General features: G+C 40.7%; 2 protein-coding genes across 2 annotated transcripts; both read left to right on the forward strand.

Moving 5' to 3' along the window:
- The first annotated feature begins 558 nt into the window (after positions 1-558).
- On the forward strand, positions 559-14,154 carry LOC113060090 (uncharacterized). Its single transcript, XM_026228909.1, has 11 exons — positions 559-864; positions 2,285-2,400; positions 4,563-4,719; positions 4,904-5,096; positions 5,278-5,379; positions 7,416-7,517; positions 9,535-9,636; positions 10,648-10,749; positions 11,592-11,858; positions 13,010-13,126; positions 13,951-14,154. Exons 2-11 carry the CDS (start codon positions 2,292-2,294, stop codon positions 13,987-13,989), a joined length of 1,290 nt encoding a protein of 429 aa, XP_026084694.1. The 5' UTR covers positions 559-864; positions 2,285-2,291; the 3' UTR covers positions 13,990-14,154.
- Positions 14,155-14,229: 75 nt separating this feature from the next.
- On the forward strand, positions 14,230-20,083 carry LOC113060089 (uncharacterized). Its single transcript, XM_026228908.1, has 4 exons — positions 14,230-15,575; positions 15,774-15,815; positions 15,905-16,012; positions 18,949-20,083. The coding sequence occupies exons 1-4, from the start codon at positions 14,357-14,359 to the stop codon at positions 19,203-19,205; spliced, it is 1,626 nt and encodes a 541-aa protein (XP_026084693.1). The 5' UTR covers positions 14,230-14,356; the 3' UTR covers positions 19,206-20,083.
- Positions 20,084-24,123: the final 4,040 nt, after the last annotated feature.

Genomic DNA, 24,123 nt, shown 5'->3' on the forward strand with positions numbered 1-24,123 from the left:
GAAGTATTTAATTACCAGAGGAGACTTACCAGACTGCGGGCTTGCCGATTGTATTCCCACCTGTGAAATACCTACTTGACCACCCATCTGTCCATCTATTGCGGGGCCCGCACAGAGGAAGAGGGCGGGAGAGTCCCCGGTCGCTGCATTGTTTACCTTCAAGCCCTGAGGGTAACAAAGAAGATTTTAGTTTAGGATTCCCAATTTGTTTTTACTTCAAAATAAAACTTGTTAAATTTATTCTCTGTCTCCGACTCTTCCCTCTGATACGCTCCTCGAGGTGGTCCTGGTTTAGGGGAGGGCGCAGTCCAGCTTGGCCCCCCTGACCTGTGACATGCTCATTACTCTCTCTCTGTGTGTGTGTGTGTGTGTGTGTGTGTGTGTGTGTGTGTTAACATTTACGTCGGTGTGGGTTCCCATCGGTGGGAGCACATCCACCTAAGGAGTTCCAAAATCGGAGTGGGGCCCAAAATGGTGGGCCCCAATCTGATTTCAATTAAAATAAGCTCAGCAGCTTCCCCTGATGCTACCATTGCTTTTTTTTCATCTCTAAAAAGTGGCCCGTAAGGTAGCAAAAAGTGGGTAAGTGTGTGAAGGTGTGTATGGTCGAGCCTTTTTTTAACCGGAAGTCAGGATATACACTTCCCGCGAATTCAAATACACACCGCGGGAATCTGAAACCTTTGGCCAATGAAATTACTGCACTGTATAATTAGGCGCGAAAGTAAGGAAAACTGCGGAAATTGCACAAGAAGAAGAAGTAGAAGAAGAAGATGACTTCAAGGATTGAAGATTGAAGACAGAAGAAGACGGAGTGGTTGAAAATCTGAATATTTTTACAAATACCGACCTCTGATGCAACAGGTAAGCTAGGCATGGTTTTCATGGTGAGTTTATTTTGTCGTTACAGTATATCGTGATTTTTCCTACCTCTTTTGGCTGCATTGTAGCTAACGTTAGCGACATAATATTACTATTAGCAGTTAGCTTAACCTAATAGCATGTCACCACGGACATGACAGCGGGGCAGAGACGGGGTGCAGTGAAGTCCTGTCGTTAAAAGTGGAGTTGGTTGTGAATTGTGAGGTTTTTATGGTGAGTTCATATTTTGGCGTTATATCGTGATGGCGTTATATACCTCGTTTAGCTGCCATGTAGCTAACGTTAGCGACATAATATTACTATTAGCAGTTGGCATAACCTTAATAACGTCACCACGGACATGACAGCGGGACAGAGACGGGGTGCAGTGAAGTCGTATCGTTAAAGGTGGAATCGGTTGTGAATTGTGAGCAAGACAGGGCAGATGGAGGTTAGCCAGAAGCTAAGGCAGGACTGAAGCTACGGTGCCGTTTTGGAGTTAAGTTACTCATACTACCCGCAGCTGGTTTGTTAGAGCAGGACAGTTGAGGGAAAATAATAGAAAAGACCACCTTCGAGTTTTTCCAAATTTACTTTGCAATTACAGAAATATAGCTGTAGCAATTCAGTTGTGGATGTTTTGGTCACATAATTGTTCAATAAAACTCGCAAAATGCAAAGTATTTAGTGAAAAATCTTTCCTGCTCTCAGTTTTCCATGTCCGAGACAATGTGAAGTGATGCTTGCCATTTTAGCATCTTATCTCAACATCATTATTTATATATATATATATATATATATATATATATATATATATATATATATATATATATATATATATATATATATAACACATTTTTTACAAATAAAAACACATTCTTAAATTTCAGAGCATCACTGTGACTGATCAACTGATCAACAAATGTAGCAAGATACTTCTAAGGGAAGTTTTCACCAAGCTTTTTGTCTGGGTGGTACCGGCCTACCCTGGACCCCCCATAACAATCCAAGCACCTATGTATGAGGAAGGATGTGATGCTGCATATGTCAGTCAATGGTCATGTGGCAGCGCCGCCATGCTGCTGTACCAGAAGTTAAGTTTGACAGCCCTAGTTTAAATTGATTACTGAGTGTCTGTGCAGCACAACATGGTTATCATCTAACAAGTTAACTTCTCCGCTTCAACAGGCTCAGTCAGCTTTCAGTGTGCACATTTCAGAATTTGCATATTTCATTAGCCCGTGTTTGATGTTAAACAATAGCAAAGGTCATTACACAGCTGTAGCGGCGTCTATGTGTTTGTATGAATGTCTGTTTATTTATTTATTTTACATAATAATTTTTTTTTTGTGACTTGCTATTTTTCAAAAACCTTTTTGTGAGATTTGCCTTGACTAAATACAAATTACAATTATTTTCACAGGGCCATTATGTCCACAAGGAGGATGAGGAAAAAGCCTATAGATGATGCAAAGACATACATTCTGTCTTGCACTGACAAGGATGGGTTTATGCCGAGATTCATTGACCATTACAAAGGTAAGTTGCAGAAGATTCCTTGACACAACTTGTGCATTTCAAAAGCATGGTAACATGGTAACATGGTAGATCGATATAATACACATCCGATCATCTAATCACTTGAATGTCCAAACCATAAAACAAATACAACTGACAAAGTTTAGTGAAGACGCAAGGCTCACATCGCTTTGCTTTTATGCCACTGACTGGACGGGGCAGAGTCATGTGTCTACACACGTGCTAGTATGCTTTTAAGGGGGAAGTGTTAACAGGATTTAAAAAGCCAAAATAACTGACATGGGAAAATTACGTCGGTTAGAGGTTATGAATTTCGGTTTTGAGTAAGTTGCATGATGTTCTTACGCTTCACTGGTGTTACCTGCACTAAATGGTACACGGCACTCTCAGTTTAAAACAGTCATAACCTAGTATTACCTTGGATACCCACGCTCTATTATAGTCTTTCAGGCCCTTCTAAAAAAGAAAAGTGGAAAAAAATAAACACAGAGCTCCTCTGACCCTTAAAGATGTAAAGGAAGTCGATGGAAGGACGTCTACATCAAGATTTCTCTGAATGGTAAAGACAATCAGTTTGACTGAGACATACATTATACCTTTTATTTAATGTAGATTACATTAACGGAGATTTACTTGGTGATTTTAATCCCGTCCGAATCTGCCACGTCTGTGTTTTTCTCACACAACCTCTGTGATAATTCCAGAGCAAATTACCTACCGTTTTTCAGCAAACTCAGTGATCCTCTGAGAAAACTAATCCCGTCCGAATGCGAATGTCTGTGATTGCCGGTGATATTTTATTTCACAACACTGTCCTTGTGTGTTTTGGCCAACGTGAATTACCGTAGATGCTCTTACGCGCGCATGTTTGATATATTTGCTTAGCGGCAAATAAATAATAATAAAAAATAATAAATCAAGAGCAAGATCAAGTAAACTGTTAATACCGGCTATTGTAATATCAGCATCAGGTAAGATTACTCACGTTCATTTATGTACTCAGTTACACAATGTTTTAATTACATTTAATAAAATAAAAAAAGGGAACCAAGTTAAACTAAAGGAACCACACATTAACATGGTTTTGTTATACTAGCCATTTAGTATCTATTGTGTAATAATACTAAGGCAATCATTCTGAATGAATTAAATGCACGCATACAGAGCGCGTGATCTCTGTGACGCCCAGATGCACAAATCAGACCCTCCCACCTCTGTAATAAACACAGAGATAGTCCCGTCCGAATTGGTACATGAAAATCAAAGACTTCAGGTGGTAAGAATCGAAACTCAAACGTAGTTTAGAAAACTAGTCCCGTCCGAATAGGGCTTTAGTCTACTTTTTTTTTTTTTTATCAGTTTACAGTGGTATTTGAGATCAACGTTTGCTATCATGTGGTGTTCTTGCCTTGTTTCACGTTGTGGTTTTTTTAGACATTCAAATTTGTGAACGATTCCAGCGTAAAATGATTAGCACAGACACCTAACTTTAAGCCAGTGGGAAGGGTTGTAGGAACCGCGTCATTAAAAATGAATTTAATCCACTGGTCCCTGACAGCTTGGTCCGTTCTTGGGAGAGAATACACATTTAAGTTACATGCTGATTCTGACAGTCAACAACAGAGCAACTCACATTTGCACTACATTTCTGCATCTTTCGAGACTGAATATGAGGGGGAGAGGGGCAGGGCGGGCTTCCTGCACCATAGGTCTGCGGTGTCCATATATGGTATTAAAATCTCGTATTTGAGTGCGCGTGCACGTGGGCTGGTTTACGAACCCAGGGGTAAACAAATGCTTCACTTTTAAATATCGGCTTCCCGGCCAGTGTATAATCGTTAGGCAATCATAACATACATTGATTCTCGTGGAAAAGTGAATATTACAGGTCATGACTCCTTTAAGGGAACCGAACGGAGCATAGACAGGACCTCAGTGATGCATTGATGTGGATGGGTATGCATCAAAAACATTCTTTGGCCACATAAAGTCTGTTCAAAAAAGCACTTTACCTGTAGAGTATCACAACTGGGAGAGTGCTGAGCATTGTCTGCGGGTAATACACTTACTAGACGCAAGAACCTCAACCTCACTTTGAAAATACTGTAGTATCTCTTTTTGAGTCCCAGAATGAAATGTTTAATTATTATATATTATTGTAGGAAGAGGAGTGTTTGCCACACACCCCATTGAACCCGGGGACTTCGTGTTGGAGTACAGGGGTAAACTCCTCACACAGGTGGAATGCAAGTCAAGAAAATACTCAGAGATTGAAAGCACATTTCTCTTTGACTTTCAGTGGCAGAATCATCACTTATGGTAAACATTGAAAGATGGATGTTTTGTATTGATTTAGAGAAATTACAAGTTAACCCTGAAACAAGGGTTTAATACTTGATTAATGAATTAAGCACAAAAACTCTTAAATTCTTTTGAAAATAACTCTTTCAATAAAACTTTTAAAAAGATGTAAAACTTTTACCATTTTTCTGATACTTTTCAGCCTGGATGCATCTGAAGAAGATGGATCTCTCGGAAGATTGGTCAATGACAACCACAAAAATCCAAATTGCGTTATGAAAAAAATCATAGTTGACGACAAACCACATTTGTGCCTTTTTTCTCTGAAGAAAATAGAAATAGGAGATGAAATTGATTACAACTATGGTGATTCAAAATGGCCTTGGCGCAGTAAGGTGAATTGGTTAGATTAAGTATAGAGATTTCTTTTTTAAAAAATTTTGTTGCAAGAGCAAATTTTGTATTTCTCCAATATTAACCATGTTTCCAATATTACTCTTTACTGTCTATGGAAATGCGTTTAATCTTTGATCTGTGATGTGTGTTAAAATGAGTTCTACTTTATCTGCAATCCAGTTGAAAAAAAACCAAGCTCCAGCCGCAGCATTAGAGAATGAGACTAGCCCTGTTCCTCAGATGCTAAATGATGGACCAAACCCAGATCAGACCTGCACACAGGTAAAAGTACACTCAAACACATTCATCTATGCTGACATGTATGTGGTGGTGTTCTACTACTAAAGTGGCTTTATATTGGCTGTTAAAAGCCAGATAATGTCACACACACACCGGCATGTTTCCAGTCATGTTCTTATGGGGTCCTTCCATCTTCCAAATACATTTGTTTCTCTAGTCTCTCCTTTACACACTCGTATGTCTGTAGTCTGACCCATGTGGGGCCCTTCCGTCCAGTTCTTACTGTAATTGTTTTTAATGCACTATGGCAACACCTGACATGGCCTCAACTGTGATTTTAACATTCGTAATTGTATACTGTATTTGAGCTGTTAGATGTTTAAAGCAATATTTTGATTTGATCCACTGCAAACTCCTGGAATAGACGTGAGCTGCTTTTTAGTCCATGCTCTCAGTCGAGAGTGTGCATGCGAGCGAGAGAGAGAGAGAGAGAGAGCGCGAGAGAGAGCGCGCGAGAGAGCTTGCGCGATAGAGAGTGTGTGCGATAGAGAGAGAGAGTGTGTGTGTGTATGCGCGCATGCGAGAGAGAGATCGTGCGCGAGAGAGAGAGAGAGTCATAGAGAGAGAGAGAGAGCCCCGGCCGCACGCTCACAGTCTTCAAACAACACAAGCACTAGGGGTGTCACGATTCTCCAAATCCTCGATTCGATTGCATTTTCGATTCTAAGCTCACGGTTCGATTCGATTCTCGATTTTTACATTTATTCTTTTTAAAGCACAGATTGTCATTTTTCAAACTAGACTTTTATGCAATATAATATCTGACCTTTGTTTGCAATGTACCACACTACACTGTCAAATTTTAAACTTTTATTAACAACATAATGTAACAATAACTTATATCTTTAGTCAATTGAAAACTTAAAATAAACTGCCATCCAGTTTCTCTTTTGTAAGTGTAGTCTTATTCACAAAAGATATAACGATGTATCTATTTAAAAGATGAAAGATAAAACACTTGTTAAACACTTCGCTGTCATTCATTTAGATTTAGATTTATATATATATATATATATATATATATATATATATATATATATATATATATATATATATATATATGTATATATATATATATATATGTATGTGTGTGTGTGTGTGTGTGTGTGTGCATCATTACAGTCTGTAAAATGTGTATCTCTTATTACAAGACTGCAATCACTAGCAATCAGAAGAATTCCAGTTAATCAAGTATCTACAAAAGATCTACTCTATAAACAATGCATTAAATTACATTAAAGACAAAAATAAATTAAACAAGCAAAATAAATGATTACTCACATGTATCTGGTCCACTGATGAAGTCATGGGTCAAGTCAAGTGAATTATTAATCATTTTCTAACAGGCGTCGAATACTGACTTTAGGAAAAGGGGAATAACCGATGACATTTGAGATAACAACTAAAACAGCAAGCTCCGCCCCACGACTGACAAAAATAAAATTGTTCGCGCGAGCAGAGGTGAGATGATCGAGCGCGAGGATGTGGGGAATGAGCATGCGCGCGCGAGGGCTTGTATTGCGCGCAGAGTACATGTCGCGCACGCGAGAGTTTGAAATGAGCTCACGGGCTCCTGTTTCTTCGCATCCGATTCAGTTTTCCTCTCGCGGAAGCCATATAGCGCGCGCCAGCATCAGTTGAATGCTCGGTTATTTTAGTCATTGATTTGCCGTCATACAACATGGGGGCGTGGCAGAATCGACGATTCCATTTTTTAATTCGAAGTTTGAGACTGTGACTTAATTTCGATCGATTTCGATTTAAAATCGAAATCGTGACACCCCTAACAAGCACTGTCTTGCTCTCTCTCCCTCGCGCATATTAATCACTTGACACGATAGTGTTGATGTTTAAATCATTTAAAATGAGAATGTAAGTGTGCTCACCCCAAAATTTGATTAGATTTCATATCGCAATATATATCGCAGAAAAATAAAATATCGCAATGTCATTTTTTCCCAATACCGTGCAGCCCTACTTCATACAGTTCTAAGTGTCTTCTTGTCTGTCTATTTCAGGTGAAAGGCCTTCAGACTCCAGCCGCAGCATTAGAGAATGAGACTAGCCCTGTTCCTCAGATGCTAAATGATGGACCAAACCCAGATCAGACCTGCACACAGGTAAAAGTACACTCAAACACATTCATCTATGCTGACATGTATGTGGTGGTGTTCTACTACTAAAGTGGCTTTATATTGGCTGTTAAAAGCCAGATAATGTCACACACACACCGGCATGTTTCCAGTCATGTTCTTATGGGGTCCTTCCATCTCCCAAATACATTTGTTTCTCTAGTCTCTCCTTTACACACTCATATGTCTGTAGTCTGTCCCATGTGGGGCCCTTCCGTCCAGTTCTTACTGTAATTGTTTTTAATGCACTATGGCAACACCTGACATGACCTCAACTGTGATTTTAACATTCGTAATTATATACTGTATTTGAGCTGTTAGATGTTTAAAGCAATATTTTGATTTGATCCACTGCAAACTCCTGGAATAGACGTGAGCTGCTTTTTAGTCCATGCTCTCAGTCGAGAGTGTGCATGCGCGCGAGCGAGCGAGAGAGAGAGAGAGAGCGCAAGAGAGAGCGAGTGAGAGAGAGAGAGAGAGAGAGAGCGAGTGAGAGAGAGAGCGCAAGAGAGAGCGAGTGAGAGAGAGAGAGAGAGAGCTTGCGCGATAGAGTGTGCGTGCGCGAGCGAGAGAGAGAGAGAGCGCGAGAGAGAGCTTGCGTGATAGTGTGCGCGCGCGCGAGAGAGAGAAAGCGCAAGAGAGAGAGAGAGCCCCGGCCGCACGCTCACAGTCTTCAAACAACACAAGCACTGTCTTGCTCTCTCTCCCTCGCGCATATTTATCACTTGAGACGATAGTGTTGATTTTTAAATAATTTAAAATGAGAATGTAAGTGTGCTCACCCCATTTTTGTTTGTAAGAAAAAAATTTATTCGATTAAATATATCAATAAATCGCAGAAAAATAAAATATCGCAATGTCATTTTTTCCCAATACCGTGCAGCCCTACTTCATACAGTTCTAATGCTGTGTTCACACCAAACGCGAATAGAGCGTCTGGCGCGAATGATTTCAATGTTAAGTCAATGCAAAGGCGCGTTTACGCGCGTCTGGAGGTCTCGCGGCGCGAATGGGGCGTTAAGCGCGGCGCGGAAGACGCGAATTCGCCTCATTCGCGCGTCTAGTTCGCGCGAATGACGCGAATTGACGCGCGAATAGAGCGCTTCGCGCGAAACGCGCGTTAAGCGCGAATGGTGCTTTTTGTGCATTTAGCGTTTGACGCGAATTCGCGTCTGCCGCCCGAGTTGAAAAATTTGAACTTTGGCGTCAATTCGCGCCGCGTTAACCAATCAGGAGCCTGCTAGGAGTCACTCATTCAACAGTATGTTCCTGCAGCCTCGGGTTGTGCAGGAATACCCTTCTCCACTCATTCAACAAGGAGGAACGACTGATGTTGTCAGTGAGCAGTCAACCGGAGCTATATGACATAAGTTCATATTTCTATAGAGACCGGAATAAAAATGACCTATGTATATATATAAAACATATTAATAGATAAATTGAATAAAGGCCAAAGATAAGAAACGTTTCATTTTACCCCAAACGAATTATATTTTATCTTGAACCACTAAAGAGACATCAGAGCCAGCGGCAAAAGTCAGAAGATCTAGCCGAGGAAAGGCTACTCTCGGCGGATACATGATGACGGAGCTCCCGCTGATCGCATGGAGCTCATCTCCGAGATCGGCGAAACACATTTTTTAAATAGACGCTGTCATTATAAATAAACCGCATATTTGAGTTTAAAACAACTACATTCTCGCCTGAAATACTTTTAAAACTACATTTCATGACACAATAACAGTAATATTTTGAAAATTATCCGAATAAAAATGGCGGTTGAAAATGCTCCGTGGACTCAGCTGGCAGAAGCCCCCCCATGACGCGAATTCGCGTCTGTTGTGAAGTTAATTTCACGCGCGAATCAAGCGAATTACTCGCGCGAATGAAGCGAATGATCTCAAAATGGTCAAGCGGCAAACTAGGCGCGGTAGACGCGAATTTGACGCTCTATTCGCGTTTGGTGTGAACACAGCATAAGTGTCTTCTTGTCTGTCTATTTCAGGTGAAAGGCCTTCAGACTCCAGCCGCAGCATTAGAGAATGAGACTAGCCCTGTTCCTCAGATGCTAAATGATGGACCAAACCCAGATCAGACCTGCACACAGGTAAAAGTACACTCAAACACATTCATCTATGCTGACATGTATGTGGTGGTGTTCTACTACTAAAGTGGCTTTATATTGGCTGTTAAAAGCCAGATAATGTCACACACACACCGGCATGTTTCCAGTCATGTTCTTATGGGGTCCTTCCATCTCCCAAATACATTTGTTTCTCTAGTCTCTCCTTTACACACTCGTATGTCTGTAGTCTGACCCATGTGGGGCCCTTCCGTCCAGTTCTTACTGTAATTGTTTTTAATGCACTATGGCAACACCTGACATGGCCTCAACTGTGATTTTAACATTCGTAATTGTATACTGTATCTGAGCTGTTAGATGTTTAAAGCAATATTTTGATTTGATCCACTGCAAACTCCTGGAATAGACGTGAGCTGCTTTTTAGTCCATGCTCTCAGTCGAGAGTGTGCATGCGCGCGAGCGAGCGAGAGAGAGAGAGAGAGCGCAAGAGAGAGCGAGTGAGAGAGAGAGAGAGAGAGAGAGAGAGAGAGAGCGCAAGAGAGAGCGAGTGAGAGAGAGAGAGAGAGCTTGCGCGATAGAGTGTGCGTGCGCGAGAGAGAGAGAGAGCGCAAGAGAGAGTGAGTGAGAGAGAGAGCTTGCGCGATAGAGTGTGCGTGCGATAGAGAGAGCGCGAGAGAGAGACAGAGTGACAGAAAGAGAGAGTGCGAGAGAGCGTGTGCGACAGAGAGAGAGAGTCATAGAGAGAGAGCGAGAGCCCCGGCCGCACGCTCACAGTCTTCAAACAACACAAGCACTGTCTTGCTCTCTCTCCCTCGCGCATATTAATCACTTGAGACGATAGTGTTGATGTTTAAATCATTTAAAATGAGAATGTAAGTGTGCTCACCCCATTTTTGTTTGTAAGAAAAAAAATTATTCGATTTCATATCGCAATATATATCGCAGAAAAATAAAATATCGCAATGTCATTTTTTCCCAATACCGTGCAGCCCTACTTCATACAGTTCTAAGTGTCTTCTTGTCTGTCTATTTCAGGTGAAAGGCCTTCAGACTCCAGCCGCAGCATTAGAGAATGAGACTAGCCCTGTTCCTCAGATGCTAAATGATGGACCAAACCCAGATCAGACCTGCACACAGGTAAAAGTACACTCAAACACATTCATCTATGCTGACATGTATGTGGTGGTGTTCTACTACTAAAGTGGCTTTATATTGGCTGTTAAAAGCCAGATAATGTCACACACACACCGGCATGTTTCCAGTCATGTTCTTATGGGGTCCTTCCATCTTCCAAATACATTTGTTTCTCTAGTCTCTCCTTTACACACTCGTATGTCTGTAGTCTGACCCATGTGGGGCCCTTCCGTCCAGTTCTTACTGTAATTGTTTTTAATGCACTATGGCAACACCTGACATGACCTCAACTGTGATTTTAACATTCGTAATTGTATACTGTATTTGAGCTGTTAGATGTTTTAAAGAATCTTTTTTTATTTGAATTTTGATTTTAAATATTTTGGTTTGATGCACTGAAATCCCCTGTAATGGTCAATTGGACCATGGATCAATGCTCATGGGGCTTTAAAGTAGTCAGGTAACCTTATTTGGTTATAATGGCCAGGTAATGTAACACACACTGGCATCTTTCCAGTCCCATTCTTGTGGAGCACCTTTTAATGCATTATGGTAACATCTGGGGAGAAAAAAGAAGAAAATCTGCATACTGGGTTAAAGCTCACAGTTACCTTTTTATTGACTAAATAACAAACGTTTCAATCCAAATGGTCTTCCTTAGGCAACTATATGATTGTATTGTAATACTAAAGTATCGCTGTACTCTTGATTTTAACATTTATAATTGTAGACTGTCTAAAAGGGCTGATGTTTATATTTCTGGATTTAGATTTTTAGTCAGACCATGCCATGTTTTTTTGGCCAACCTTTCTAATTCAATACTTAATGAATTTGTTTATTTTTAGGTATTTACTGTCCAAGGATTTTCACTGGTTGATTATCCATATAGTGATGAAACTGATGAGGATGGTATGGAAAACGAACCTCCCACCCCACACCTGGATGTCATTTTAGGGCAGAATGATATTGGCCCAGATGTTTCAAATCATTTGTACGATTCAGATGAAACTGTTGTGAAAGAAACTTGTGATGAGGCTTCTCCAAGCAACCATTCCAACAATCAATCGGATGATGAACTTGTTCCACCACTGAGACGCACAAAAAGCATTATGGTAAGCCCCAAAACACATTTTAACAATATAATTAACTTGTTTATGTGATAAATTTTGTGCCACTAATAAGCAAATTTGAATAATTTTATATTTGAATGGGAAACATTCACTTTGAACCTGAATCGATTGTTTTGAACGATTGCTTTTAAAATCTGAATCTAAATGGACTCATTTGAAATTGAATATTGGATTGACATAAACACCTGCAGGAGTGATGTCCAGTGATCAGCGCTCAGGTGTGTGCTTAAAAAAAAAAAAAAGATACAACGTGCCCAGTGGTGTAGGCTACTGGTCAGCCAGCATACCGGGACAAACCCTGGTAGGCCGACGCTATCACTCCCAGACGCCGCAGCCGGTCTCTGTTGCCAAAATCCGGTCGAGTCCTCCTCCTCGCCTGGTGCATTAATTATCAATTAAATAGAGATCACCAACAATCAATCAGTAATCATTTATTAGAGAAGCTCAACTCTTCTTTTCTAAATGATTGCTGATTTTTAATTGATAGGGAGACATTTGTAAGGTGAGGAAGACACTTCGGTAAATTACTGACTAATCTCTCCCTCTCTCTTGAGTAGTTCCACGTCTATGGTAAATGGTAAATGGACTGCATTTATATAGCGCTTTCAACAGACCACATGGCCATCCAAAGCGCTTTACAAGTTGCCTCACATTCACCCATACACACTCATTCACACACCGACTGCGGTGTCAGCCAGTCAAGGCTCCATCCAGCTCGTCGGGAGCAGCTGGGGTTAGGTGTCTTGCTCAAGGACACCTCCACACTTGGTCAGGTGGAGCCGGGGATTGAACCACCAACCTTCCGGCTTGTAGACAACCTACATGAACCACTGAGCCACTGCCGCCGGGAATGGCACTATATCATTATGATGAATAATTTGCTGTGAAGTCATTAAATTTAAGAATCAAATGCATGAAAACTGAAACGTTACTCTTTTTTTAATAATGTTGTCAACGTTTACCCCACCTGGAAGGCAGTTTGGACATGGGCCTCAGCAGGTGGATGGAGGGGTAATATTGGTCAATAATTTTCATAGGTGTCTAGCTCACCTGACAACCTCTGAATGGTCTCCCTATCAAGTAAAAATACAGCAATCATACAGCAAAATATCTCCATGTCTCCATTTTTGCAGATGGATAGAGTACAAGATTTTACCCACAGTCTCTATGATAGTGACAGCCCAGAGGAGACTACTTTTTTTAAGCCTGAAAGGGATTCACAGAAGCTGAGAAGAAGGTCTTGCCGTCCCGTAAGTCTTTTTTTTTTTGGGGGGGGGGGGGGATGGGGGTGTTTCTTTTGTGTTTCTTTTGTGTTTTCATGATTGTGAAAATGTCTGTTGCTCTTGCTAGTGAGTCTGATGGGGATTCTTATAATTTGTAAATTTACTTGTACCGAAAATGGTCCATACAGATTTTTCTTCATTTAGTATCCTGAGCCTGTTCAATCAGTATATTCAGGTTTATATTTAATGTTGCAAAAATAGTTATTAACAGATGTGTGTTTGTTTTTAAAGATTCAGATGAATCTCATGGAATCGGATGACTCAAACTTAGGTAGCGAAGAGGAGTATATTCCAAATCCCATAGATGAAAGCACAGAAAGTGATAGCAGTATGGAATTAACCCTGGGAAAGGAAAAAAAGAACAAAGGTGCATCATCCAGTCAGAGCAAGTTTAAGCCCAGAGAGAGAAGTAGATCTTCCAGAGAGAGTGGAAGCGAGTCCTCCAGACAGAGCAAGTCTAAGCCCAGGGAAAGTGGAAGTAGATCCTCCAGAGAGAGTGGAAGCGAGTCCTCCAGACAGAGCAAGTCTAAGCCCAGGGAAAGTGGAAGTAGATCCTCTAGTCATAGCCAATTTGACTTTAGCCAGAGAAGACTTTTGGAAAGATGTCATGATCCCACACAAAGATTTCCAAATAGCAGAGTTGATGGGAATGAAAAGGAAATCGCAACATATTCTGAAAACAACGTTTCAGTGCCCCTGGAAGAAGAGCAGTATATCATTGTCAGTCCAACTTTAAAGAAAGATGATGGATCCAGAAGCTATAACAAGAAACATTTCTGCTTTTATTGCAGGAAGTTTGTCCAGAAAATGTCAAGACACTTGTGGCGTAAACACCAAGATGAATTGGATGTTGCGAAAGCATTCAGTTTTCCAAAAAACTCAAAGGAAAGAAAACTACAATTGGACTACATACGAAATAAGGGAAATTTCGAGCACAACAGTCATGTTTTGGAAACACAAAAAGGAAAACTAATCCCATGTAAACAACCAGGAAAAAAATCAGAGGGACATAAATTTGCACATTGCATTCACTGCTATGGGCTGTTCTCAAGAAGAGCGATGTGGCAGCATTTCAAGGTCTGCAGCTTCAAACCCGAAAGTACTAAACCAGGTAAAAATAGAGTTCAGGCATTGTGTGCTTTCGCTGAACCTTCTCCATCGGAATATACAGACGCGTATTGGAAGTTCTTGAGTGTAATGATTCAGGACAAGATTGCAGTTGCAATTAAAGGAGACAACTGCATCCTCAATTATGGTTTCAGGTTGTTCAAAAAGAATGAGAAGATAGTCAGTCAACACCAGTATATACGCCAAAAACTGAGAGAACTTGGCAGGCTTTTATTGGAAGCTAAAAAAATCACACATGTGAAGACCATTCAAGAACTCATCAAACCTGAACAGTACTCCCAGGTTGTCAGAGCTGCAAAGAACCTATCTGGATTCAGTGAGGAAACTGGCATATACCAATGTCCCTCTCTTGCACGCAAGGTAGGGCACAGCCTGCATTCGTTGGCTATGTTTATCAAGTCTGAAGGACTGAAAAAGAAAGATAAAGAAACCATTAAAGATGCTGAGGAGTTTGCACAGTTGTATTTAGAGAGTTGGAGGTTTGATATTGCAGGCCAGGCATTAACCCAGCTTAACCGGGCCAAATGGAATGCACCGCAACTTTTACCTCTTACACAAGATATCCAAAGGCTACATTGCTATCTAGAAGAAAAACTGCAGCAACATCTCAAAGATTTAAAAGAACATCGTTCATCCACAAATTGGAAGGAACTTGCAAAAGTAACGCTGACTCAAGTTATGCTTTTTAATCGGCGGAGAGCAGGTGAAGTGTCCCGAATGCGCCTGTCTGCATACTTATCGAAGGACACATCAGAGGAACAGGGAGATGTAAATTTGGCCCTCACAGCGCTTGAGCAGAAGCTCTGCAGGCATTTTGTGCGAATAGCAATTGTTGGAAAAAGAGGAAGGAAGGTTCCTGTTCTTCTAACCCCATCAATGAGAGAATCACTTGATGCTCTTACTGAGAGCAGAGAAGAATGTGGGGTGCTGAAGGACAATGGATATCTGTTTGCATTGCCACAATCTGACCATTACCTCAGGGCTTGTGACTGCTTGAGGCAATTTGTCAGTGAATGTGCAGACATAAAAAATCCTCAAGCGCTAACATCAATTCAACTGAGGAAACATATTGCTACCCTGTCTACTGTTCTGAACCTTAAAACCACCGAGCTCGACCAGTTGGCAGACTTCCTTGGTCATAATATCGCTGTTCACAGGAAACACTACAGGCTCCCAGAAAGCACCCTACAATTAGCCAAAGTAAGTAAAGTCCTTCTGGCAATGGAACAAGGACGCCTAGGAGATTACAAAGGAAAGAGCCTCGATGAAATACAAGTCGATGTAAATGGTAATTAACTTTATATTCTTGAAGGCACAATATATGACATTTAGTCTTCCACATTCAGAAAACAACTATTTACCATGTAAAACATAGGGCAGTAATGGTGACGGGATGAGATATAATACTACTGTTGTATACTCTTGCAGATTGCCCATAGTTTCAGCTTTCCAAACTCATTTTTTTTTTTATCAATTATCATTTTAGAGACCATTGACATGGAGGGACCTTTAGCAGAGGACATTGAAGGTATGTGTATACAATGTTCCTAAATTGATTCTAAATGATCCGTTTTAGATATTTTGTGTATTGTATTCTTAAGTTATTTCCCTCTCCAGATGTCAGTATGCTAGGAGAAGATGGGTCAGATGATGAGGTCAGCATGTCATCCACGCAAGAATGTACCTCCACATCACAAAGTCAAAACCAGGGAGTGTCTGCCACCGGTGAGCTTGAACGCAATTCTTACCTTTCATGCATTTCACACAGCACATTGCAAAAATTTGAAAATCAACAACTCCACCTCCCTCCTTTGTCCCACCCGCCTCTTTCTCCTGCAACTCTGTCAGGAGACCTGTCCGATGCAGAGGCTGCACAATCAGTCAAACACAACCCCAGTTTTAAAACTGAACACTGCGTCAGTACTGCCTGAAATTACAAGTAACATTAACTTTGAGGTTAGCATGAACCCACCTGTTGCTTATAGGTTGCTCTAATCTCTCGGCACGGACTTCATACAGGGATAGCACAGCTACTCCAACACGTCCCTGTCACTACAGAACATCTGGAATGTGCGCGATAAGGTCTGCAGACTTGGTCTGCTTCATGGCAGCAAACAGACTCCACGGTTGTCCGCATTGTTGAGCAGTGACCACACTTGCACTGCAAAGGGTTGCCGACCCTCTCCTCACTGTCAACTCCGTCCGGAGCCGCTGCAGCTCCCTCAACTTCTGCAAAAACAGGTCTCAACCCTCCTCCTCATCACTGGCTCAAACGCATATGCCATTGGGTTAGATGACATCAAATAAACTCGTACAGCCTTGTCTTTTTGACATGTTTCCTCCTCATCTGTGTACTCATACTCGACTCGCTGTAACTGTGTACTCGTACACAGTTGAGGAGGAAATATGTTTGAGTAGCCGTGCAATCCCTGCGTGAAGTCTGCTCTGTGAGATTGGAGCAACCTATAAACAGTAGGTGAGGGCACACTAACCTAAACGTTAATGCTATTTGTAAAGTCAGTAAAAACAGTTGCTTTCTGCCTGATGAAATCAGTTTATCTTATATTGTCCAACATACAATCTTTTCGCCGCACAGCTACTTCAGCAATAGTGGACTGCGTGGGACAGTCTGTTGTCCATACACTATATGAGGAAATATACTGCTTGAGGGCCACTATCCTTTAGGTCTTAGATGTTTCCCTGCTGCAGCACACCTGATTCATTGTGCAGAGCTTGGCAACAAGCTGTTTGATCTATTTAATTTGAATCAGGTGTGTTGAAGCAGCAAAACATCTCAGACCTGCAGAATAGTGGCCCTTGAGGACTGGAGTTGCCCATCCCTGGGCTAACATGACAACTAATATTTTCACATCACTAGTCACTTGAAAAGAATTTAGGACGATAGGAGACGGGATGAAATAAACTGTGTCTCTCTTTAAGAGACACAAATCCCATATACTGACTTCTTGTTAAGTGCCTTGAGATGGCATCTGTTGTGAATCGGCGCCATATAAATAAACTGAATTGAAAATTGAATTGAATATACTAAATTATTTTATAAAATAAAACAACCACTGTACTGACGGCTATTACATATTTCATGTAGTGTATACTAGGGCTAAACGATATATCGTTATCGTACCTATATCTAGATATGAGCTTTCAAGATATTACTATCGAAAAAAGCAACGATATAGACGATATAGATTTCCCCTCTCCACACTCACTGTGTGCATACAACTCTGGCAGTCACAACAAACATCAGTTTTACGTGTGCCCTTGACTGCAGCGCTAAAGTCAGCGCGCACACACTAGGGACGTGGGAACTATATTGTGAGAGGGGGGACGGCGTTTCCATGGTGACGCGACATTGCTTGTCACATGACACACTGCAGCAAAAACAGCGCTGAATGAATGATGATCTGCTTTTGTCATTTTTTCTTTTTTTATTCAGAATATTCACAAATGTGTTAGCTATGGCATGAAATATCTGATATTCCGATGGTCAAATACATGCAAGTGGAAGTATATTGTTGTTTAAACACCTTTATTACAATTGCGTTAGTTGAGCTGTATGCGCGATGGGCACCGCCGTGTTAGTTTGTGCCGCAGACGCAGTTCAGAGAATCGGATCTGTTTGATTTACAACCTCTATGTTTACAACACGTGAATTCATCCACTTCTCCTGAAATACCTAAAAGTAAGTGTCTGGTGAACTGGGAATAGAATATGTAAACACTGAAGTTACTTACACAATGTGTCTCTGATATGAATAAAACGTGTCCAATTATAATGGAAAGGATTATTATTACCTCTTCCATAGACATCAGTGTGTATTTTAAAAACTCTAAATGTATTGTTTTTTAGTACTTATGTGAATTTATATGTTTGAAACCGAAAATAAACAGTATGTGGTTGAAAACACTGAAAAGTTGTGATATATGACAGCTCTGAGCGCGCCTGTCTCAGTTTGTTATGTGATGCACTTGATCGTACGCTCCAGGAACCAGCCTAGACTGATTACACCTGTGTGATCATATGTGCGAAAGGCTTAAAAACAACAATTTTTGAAATGTAGGCTTAAATCAAACACATTTTAATTCAGATTCTATATATATATATATATATATATATATATATATATATACATATACATACATACATACATACATACATACATACATACATACATACACACACACACACACCACACACACACACACACACACACACACACACACACACACACACACACACACACAGTGGGGCTCAAAAGTTTGGGCACCCTTTGCAGAATCTGTGAAAATGAGTAATTTTCAAAAAATAAGAGTTCCCCTGTTCCAACGTCTATGCACACTGTACAGAGACGGCGGATAAATTAGAAAGAAAGAAAATGAGTGCGGGAGATAATGCGGCCGGTGGCAGTGCAGAATATGACTTGGTTCCAAAACATAAATCATCTTCCATAATTTGGAAGTATTTTGGTTTCAGAAAAGACGATGTAAACCAGAGTGACGTGTTGTGCAGGTCGTGCTTAGCAAAATAACACGTAGTCATATCGTATTGTATCGAGATATCTGGCAGGATAATTCGAGATATTAAATTTTGTCCATATCTTTCAGCCCTAGTGTATACTACAATAAAGTTATTTCTTTGTCCAGATGTCAGTATGCCAAGAGAAGAGGGGTCAGAAGATGAGGTCAGCATGTCATCCCTGCAAGAATGTTCCTCCACATCACAAGTCCAAAACCGAAGTGTGTCTGCAAAAAAGAGAGGTAAGCTTTGGGGCTTGCACTCTCTTTTGGGCCAGAGCTGCTCATTTATTTTTAAGGGCTTTTACTTTGCTTCCTTGACTCAACACTTGAAATATGTCTGTCCCTCCTTATTGTCTGGTGCCACAAGCCTGACAGTGGCTTGAAAGAAGCTGTTGCAGGAAGAGACCTTGTGAGCCTGCATTGTCGCAGGTTTTAGGGTTGGGGAAAGACTGGCATCATCACCTTTATATCAATAAGAAGTCTGTTGTATGTAAAAAAAAAAAAAAATCTTTAACACTTTATGGAGTTACTCAGGGAAAAATGCTTGCATTTCCTCCAACAACAGACGTGTACAGAGACCAGTTGAAAAACTCAAACCTCCACATGCAGCTGACTTTATTCAATGACCTTTTAAAAGTGCCTTATAAATAGAAAATATTATCATTATTATTGTTTTTATTATTATTATTTTGTGAAATGCAAGAAAGAATAAAATTGCTTTAAGTGAGAGAGTCTGTGTTTATACTCGAGTTTAGGGTAAAAGCATCCTGTTGCAGTTTCTTTTACAGAATTATAATGTAATGCCGTCAGAAGTACAATGAGCCACTGCAAACCACTCAGTTTAATAAATACAACACGCAAAGAAAAAAGAATGCAATCAAAACAGTTAACTATAAAGTTAAAAAGCAAAACTAAACAGAATGCATCTGAGCAGGCACTCCTTCGTTGCTTTCTGCCTTTCGTTAACCTGTTGCAGCTCTTCCTTCAGCCAGTTGTTGGTCGTTCTCAGGGTGGTTTTGGCAAAAGAGGGAGCACGGGGCTTGGAGAAGCTGGCAGCACAGGGGGGCTGGGGTTTTTCCACCGATTCATGCACTCTTTCAGCAATGTGACCCAAACATCCGTAGACTCGTGATCACTCTGGCCAATCACAAGAGAGTACATCCACTTAGCTGCGTTTGCGTAGTTGGGTAGCACGTCAGGTCCGAAGAGGTGCCCATCAAGCTGCATAATTAAGGATTAATTTGCTTTTTTTTTTTTTTTTACCAAACCGGTGTATAAAATGAATTATAATCTCAGTCATGTTATTATGAAGAGTTGTTTATTCCATCAAATAAGAACTTTATTTATTTACATTGTTAACAGTGCAATGTCTGCAGTGTTCTCTCACTCTCCACTGAAATCTGTGTGCTCAGCGTGAAGTCCACCTTTACTTATAGTGGTAATCCCAGAAATGGTTCCTGTCCTCTGAAAAACAGAGGCATTTTCAGTGTTGTGTCCACCAGATTAGAATATAAAGAACAAATGTATCAATTTCTGTACATCTCAAATACCAGTCTGATTTATCACAAGCAAGGTAAATGGCACAAATAGATCATTACCGTAATGAGAGAGGAAGCCAGCTGTGCTTCAAACTTTCTCATGTTCAGTATCTCCTTCTTTGGCATTCTGAGAGCATAGGCTGTGCTGCTTGTAGAGGAGCCAGGCGTTGACTACAGCAAGGGTGATTGTGTGCCAGAAGATGTACAGTATTGTTCAAAATAATAGCAGTACAATGTGACTAACCAGAATAATCAAGGTTTTTAGTATATTTTTTATTGCTATGTGGCAAACAAGTTACCAGTAGGTTCAGTAGATTCTCAGAAAACAAACAAGACCCAGCATTCATGATATGCACGCTCTTAAGGCTGTGCAATTGGGCAATTAGTTGAAAGGGGTGTGTTCAAAAAAATAGCAGTGTCTACCTTTGACTGTACAAACTCAAAACTATTTTGTACAAACATTTTTTTTCTGGGATTTAGCAATCCTGTGAATCACTAAACTAATATTTAGTTGTATGACCACAGTTTTTTAAAACTGCTTGACATCTGTGTGGCATGGAGTCAACCAACTTGTGGCACCTCTCAGCTGTTATTCCACTCCCATGATTCTTTAACAACATTCCACAATTCATTCACATTTCTTTGGTTTTGCTTCAGAAACAGCATTTTTGATATCACCCCACAAGTTCTCAATTGGATTAAGGTCTGGAGATTGGGCTGGCCACTCCATAACATTAATTTTGTTGGTTTGGAACCAAGACTTTGCCCGTTTACTAGTGTGTTTTGGGTCATTGTCTTGTTGAAACAACCATTTCAAGGGCATGTCCTCTTCAGCATAGGGCAACATGACCTCTTCAAGTATTTTAACATATGCAAACTGATCCATGATCCCTGGTATGCGATAAATAGGCCCAACACCATAGTAGGAGAAACATGCCCATATCATGATGCTTGCACCTCCATGCTTCACTGTCTTCACTGTGTACTGTGGCTTGAATTCAGAGTTTGGGGTCGTCTCACAAACTGCTGTGGCCCTTGACCCAAAAAGAACAATTTTACTCTCATCAGTCCACAAAATGTTCCTCCATTTCTCTTTAGGCCAGTTGATGTGTTATTTGGCAAATTGTAACCTCTTCTGCACATGCCTTTTTTTTAACAGAGGGACTTTGCGGGGGATTCTTGAAAATAGATTAGCTTCACACAGACGTCTTCTAACTGTCACAGTACTTACAGGTAACTCCAGACTGTCTTTGATCATCCTGGAGGTGATCATTGGGCTGAGCCTTTGCCATTCTGGTTATTCTTCTATCCATTTTGATGGTTGTCTTCCGTTTTCTTCCACGTCTCTCTGGTTTTGCTCTCCATTTTAGGCATTGGAGATCATTTTAGCTGAACAGCCTATCATTTTTTGCACCTCTTTATAGGTTTTCCCTCTCTAATCAACTTTTTAATCAAAGTACGCTGTTCTTCTGAACAATGTCTTGAACGACCCATTTTCCTCAGCTTTCAAATGCATGTTCAACAAGTGTTGGCTTCATCCTTAAATAGGGGCCACCTGATTCACACCTGTTTCTTCACAAAATTGATGACCTCAGTGATTGAATGCCACACTGCTATTTTTTTGAACACACCCCTTTCAACTAATTCAACTAATTGCCCAATTGCACAGCCTTAAGAGCGTGCATATCATGAATGCTGGGTCTCATTTGTTTTCTGAGAATCTACTGAACCTACTGGTAACTTGTTTGCCACGTAGCAATAAAAAAATATACGAAAAACCTTGATTATTCTGGTTAGTCACATTGTACTGCTATTATTTTGAACAATACTGTACATGTACCACCGCCAGGATTTCAGTGCATACTTGTGTTTTGCTGTAAATGAGTCCAACAAATCCACACCTCCCATGTATTTATTGTAGATGCCCACAATGGAAGCCTTTCTAACGTCAATGTAGGTTTTGGCGGCTTTGTCCCAGTGTTGAATCTCCTGAACAGGTTCTGGTCCAGCGAAGGATGACACAAGTGTCACCGCCCTGTTGTTGTACCATTTTTACTGCACAGATGTTGTTTCCCCTCCACTCTGTGGTCAAAGCTTCCTCTGCCCTTCTTCTTCAAGCTCTTCACATGTAAATGTTACAGTTAGATGGGTAGATGCACTTGCCTGGCCTTTCCCACATAATGGATTCCTTGCTCAAGGAGCTTCACTACCAGTGGAACGGAGGTGAAGTAATTGTCTGCCTCAGATCTTGTTGGTGTTGACCCTTTGGAAATGTGGAGGCAAGCTTCATTACAACATCACCTGAAAATTCACCTGTCATCACCTGACACCCTGAGACTCCAGCTTCACCCATACTTTAAAGCCCTCATGAGCGTAGATTCCTTGGCATATACTTCTTGATGCTGCTGACACTTTCCCGTTGAAAGGGTATCATCATCGTTGTCCATTATGAGAATTGGGTGCTCTTCTCGGTCCCACCCCCTGCCACGCAGTTTTCTCTGAGTGAATCAAGCCTGGTCTGAGTTTCCAGAGCTTTTGCCCTTCTTTTCAGGGTCTCTGGCATGGTTACAATTGTTTACAAATGGTAATGTTTCCCCATCCTCAGGTAGCATACCCAATGCTGCCTGGTATTTCTTTTGTAATTAGTGTTCGGACTGATGGTGTCGTCTATTTTGGAATGCTGTACTCATTTACCCCCCCCCCCCCCCCCCCCCCCGTATTTGTTGGCCAAGAGCTTGAACCCAAATCTTCTGACACAAACTTTTGGAAGTATTGCAGTGGTGTGTGGAGGGAGGTGACATCATCTGTGAGAGCTTGACCAGAGAAATCAGTGACGTCTGTCATATGGCTTGATGTATTTCTTTGATTGCCCGGGCTCAATATTCACATTAGCTGGACAATCGGTAGGTTCTTGGTTTTCTTTGTCCACATAAGACATCAATATCTGATTCTTCATCACTTGCATCAGTGTCGTCAAAATCGATGTCCACATCACTTTCTCCTTTTTGGATGATGGCCATTAACATTGTGCACATTGTACCGAGGATTTCTCCTTGCTGGTGGCATTCTGAAATGAAAAGATAAAATTTGAGACAAATGTACATTCTATAAACAAATAGCACACATGCCTCATTATGATGTGTTCACACTTTGGACTGAAGCAGCCTATTCACACATCTCACCGGTCACACTATACCTAATGGCTCACCTATAGTAGACTGTGATTGTAATCCTTACAGGAATGCATTCAGCATCCAGTTTACAACAAAATCTAACAGTGATGAACATTTACACCTGTGCCAGAACAAAGCACCAGGAGCATCCCGCACAACTTGGAGGATTGGCCAGGTGTGGCCAGGTGTCTCTTGCAAAAGACCTGGTTAAATAAAGGTTATAGGCCTAATGATAATAAGCACTTTGAATATAAATTGATAAGAACATTTTGTTTATCAGTAGACTAAGAAAGGGCAGATTTGCACAAACAGAATTTTTTTGTTAGAAAGTCTGCAGAATGTGATAGCAAATTATAATGTTTAGATATGGAAATAAATCTTTCAACTTTAGTCTCTAATACAGTATAGAATATGTAATCCGATATAAAGCTAAAGGGTATAAAGCTTAAATCATGTATAATTTGTTGTGAATATTTTCATTTAAGTTCCCCTCAAGATGTTCCTCTTAAATACAGGGCAATTATGACTGCCACTCTCATCCAACATTGTAATATTGCAACATTTATAAAACAAACTCCAAACAAAATGTA

The sequence above is a fragment of the Carassius auratus genome, chromosome 41, assembly GCF_003368295.1.
Source record: "Carassius auratus strain Wakin chromosome 41, ASM336829v1, whole genome shotgun sequence".
Taxonomy (NCBI): domain Eukaryota; kingdom Metazoa; phylum Chordata; class Actinopteri; order Cypriniformes; family Cyprinidae; genus Carassius; species Carassius auratus.

Bases quoted from the DNA above. Each gene is read 5' to 3' on its own strand.
- LOC113060090 (XM_026228909.1), top strand. From the start codon at position 2,292: ATGTCCACAAGGAGGATGAGGAAAAAGCCTATAGATGATGCAAAGACA. The intron at 2,401-4,562 runs GTAAGTTGCAGA...ATATTATTGTAG, and splicing joins ATTCATTGACCATTACAAAG to GAAGAGGAGTGTTTGCCACA. The intron at 11,859-13,009 runs GTAAGCCCCAAA...CCATTTTTGCAG, and splicing joins GACGCACAAAAAGCATTATG to ATGGATAGAGTACAAGATTT.
- LOC113060089 (XM_026228908.1), top strand. From the start codon at position 14,357: ATGATTCAGGACAAGATTGCAGTTGCAATTAAAGGAGACAACTGCATC. The intron at 15,576-15,773 runs GTAATTAACTTT...TTATCATTTTAG, and splicing joins AATACAAGTCGATGTAAATG to AGACCATTGACATGGAGGGA. The intron at 15,816-15,904 runs GTATGTGTATAC...TTCCCTCTCCAG, and splicing joins TTTAGCAGAGGACATTGAAG to ATGTCAGTATGCTAGGAGAA.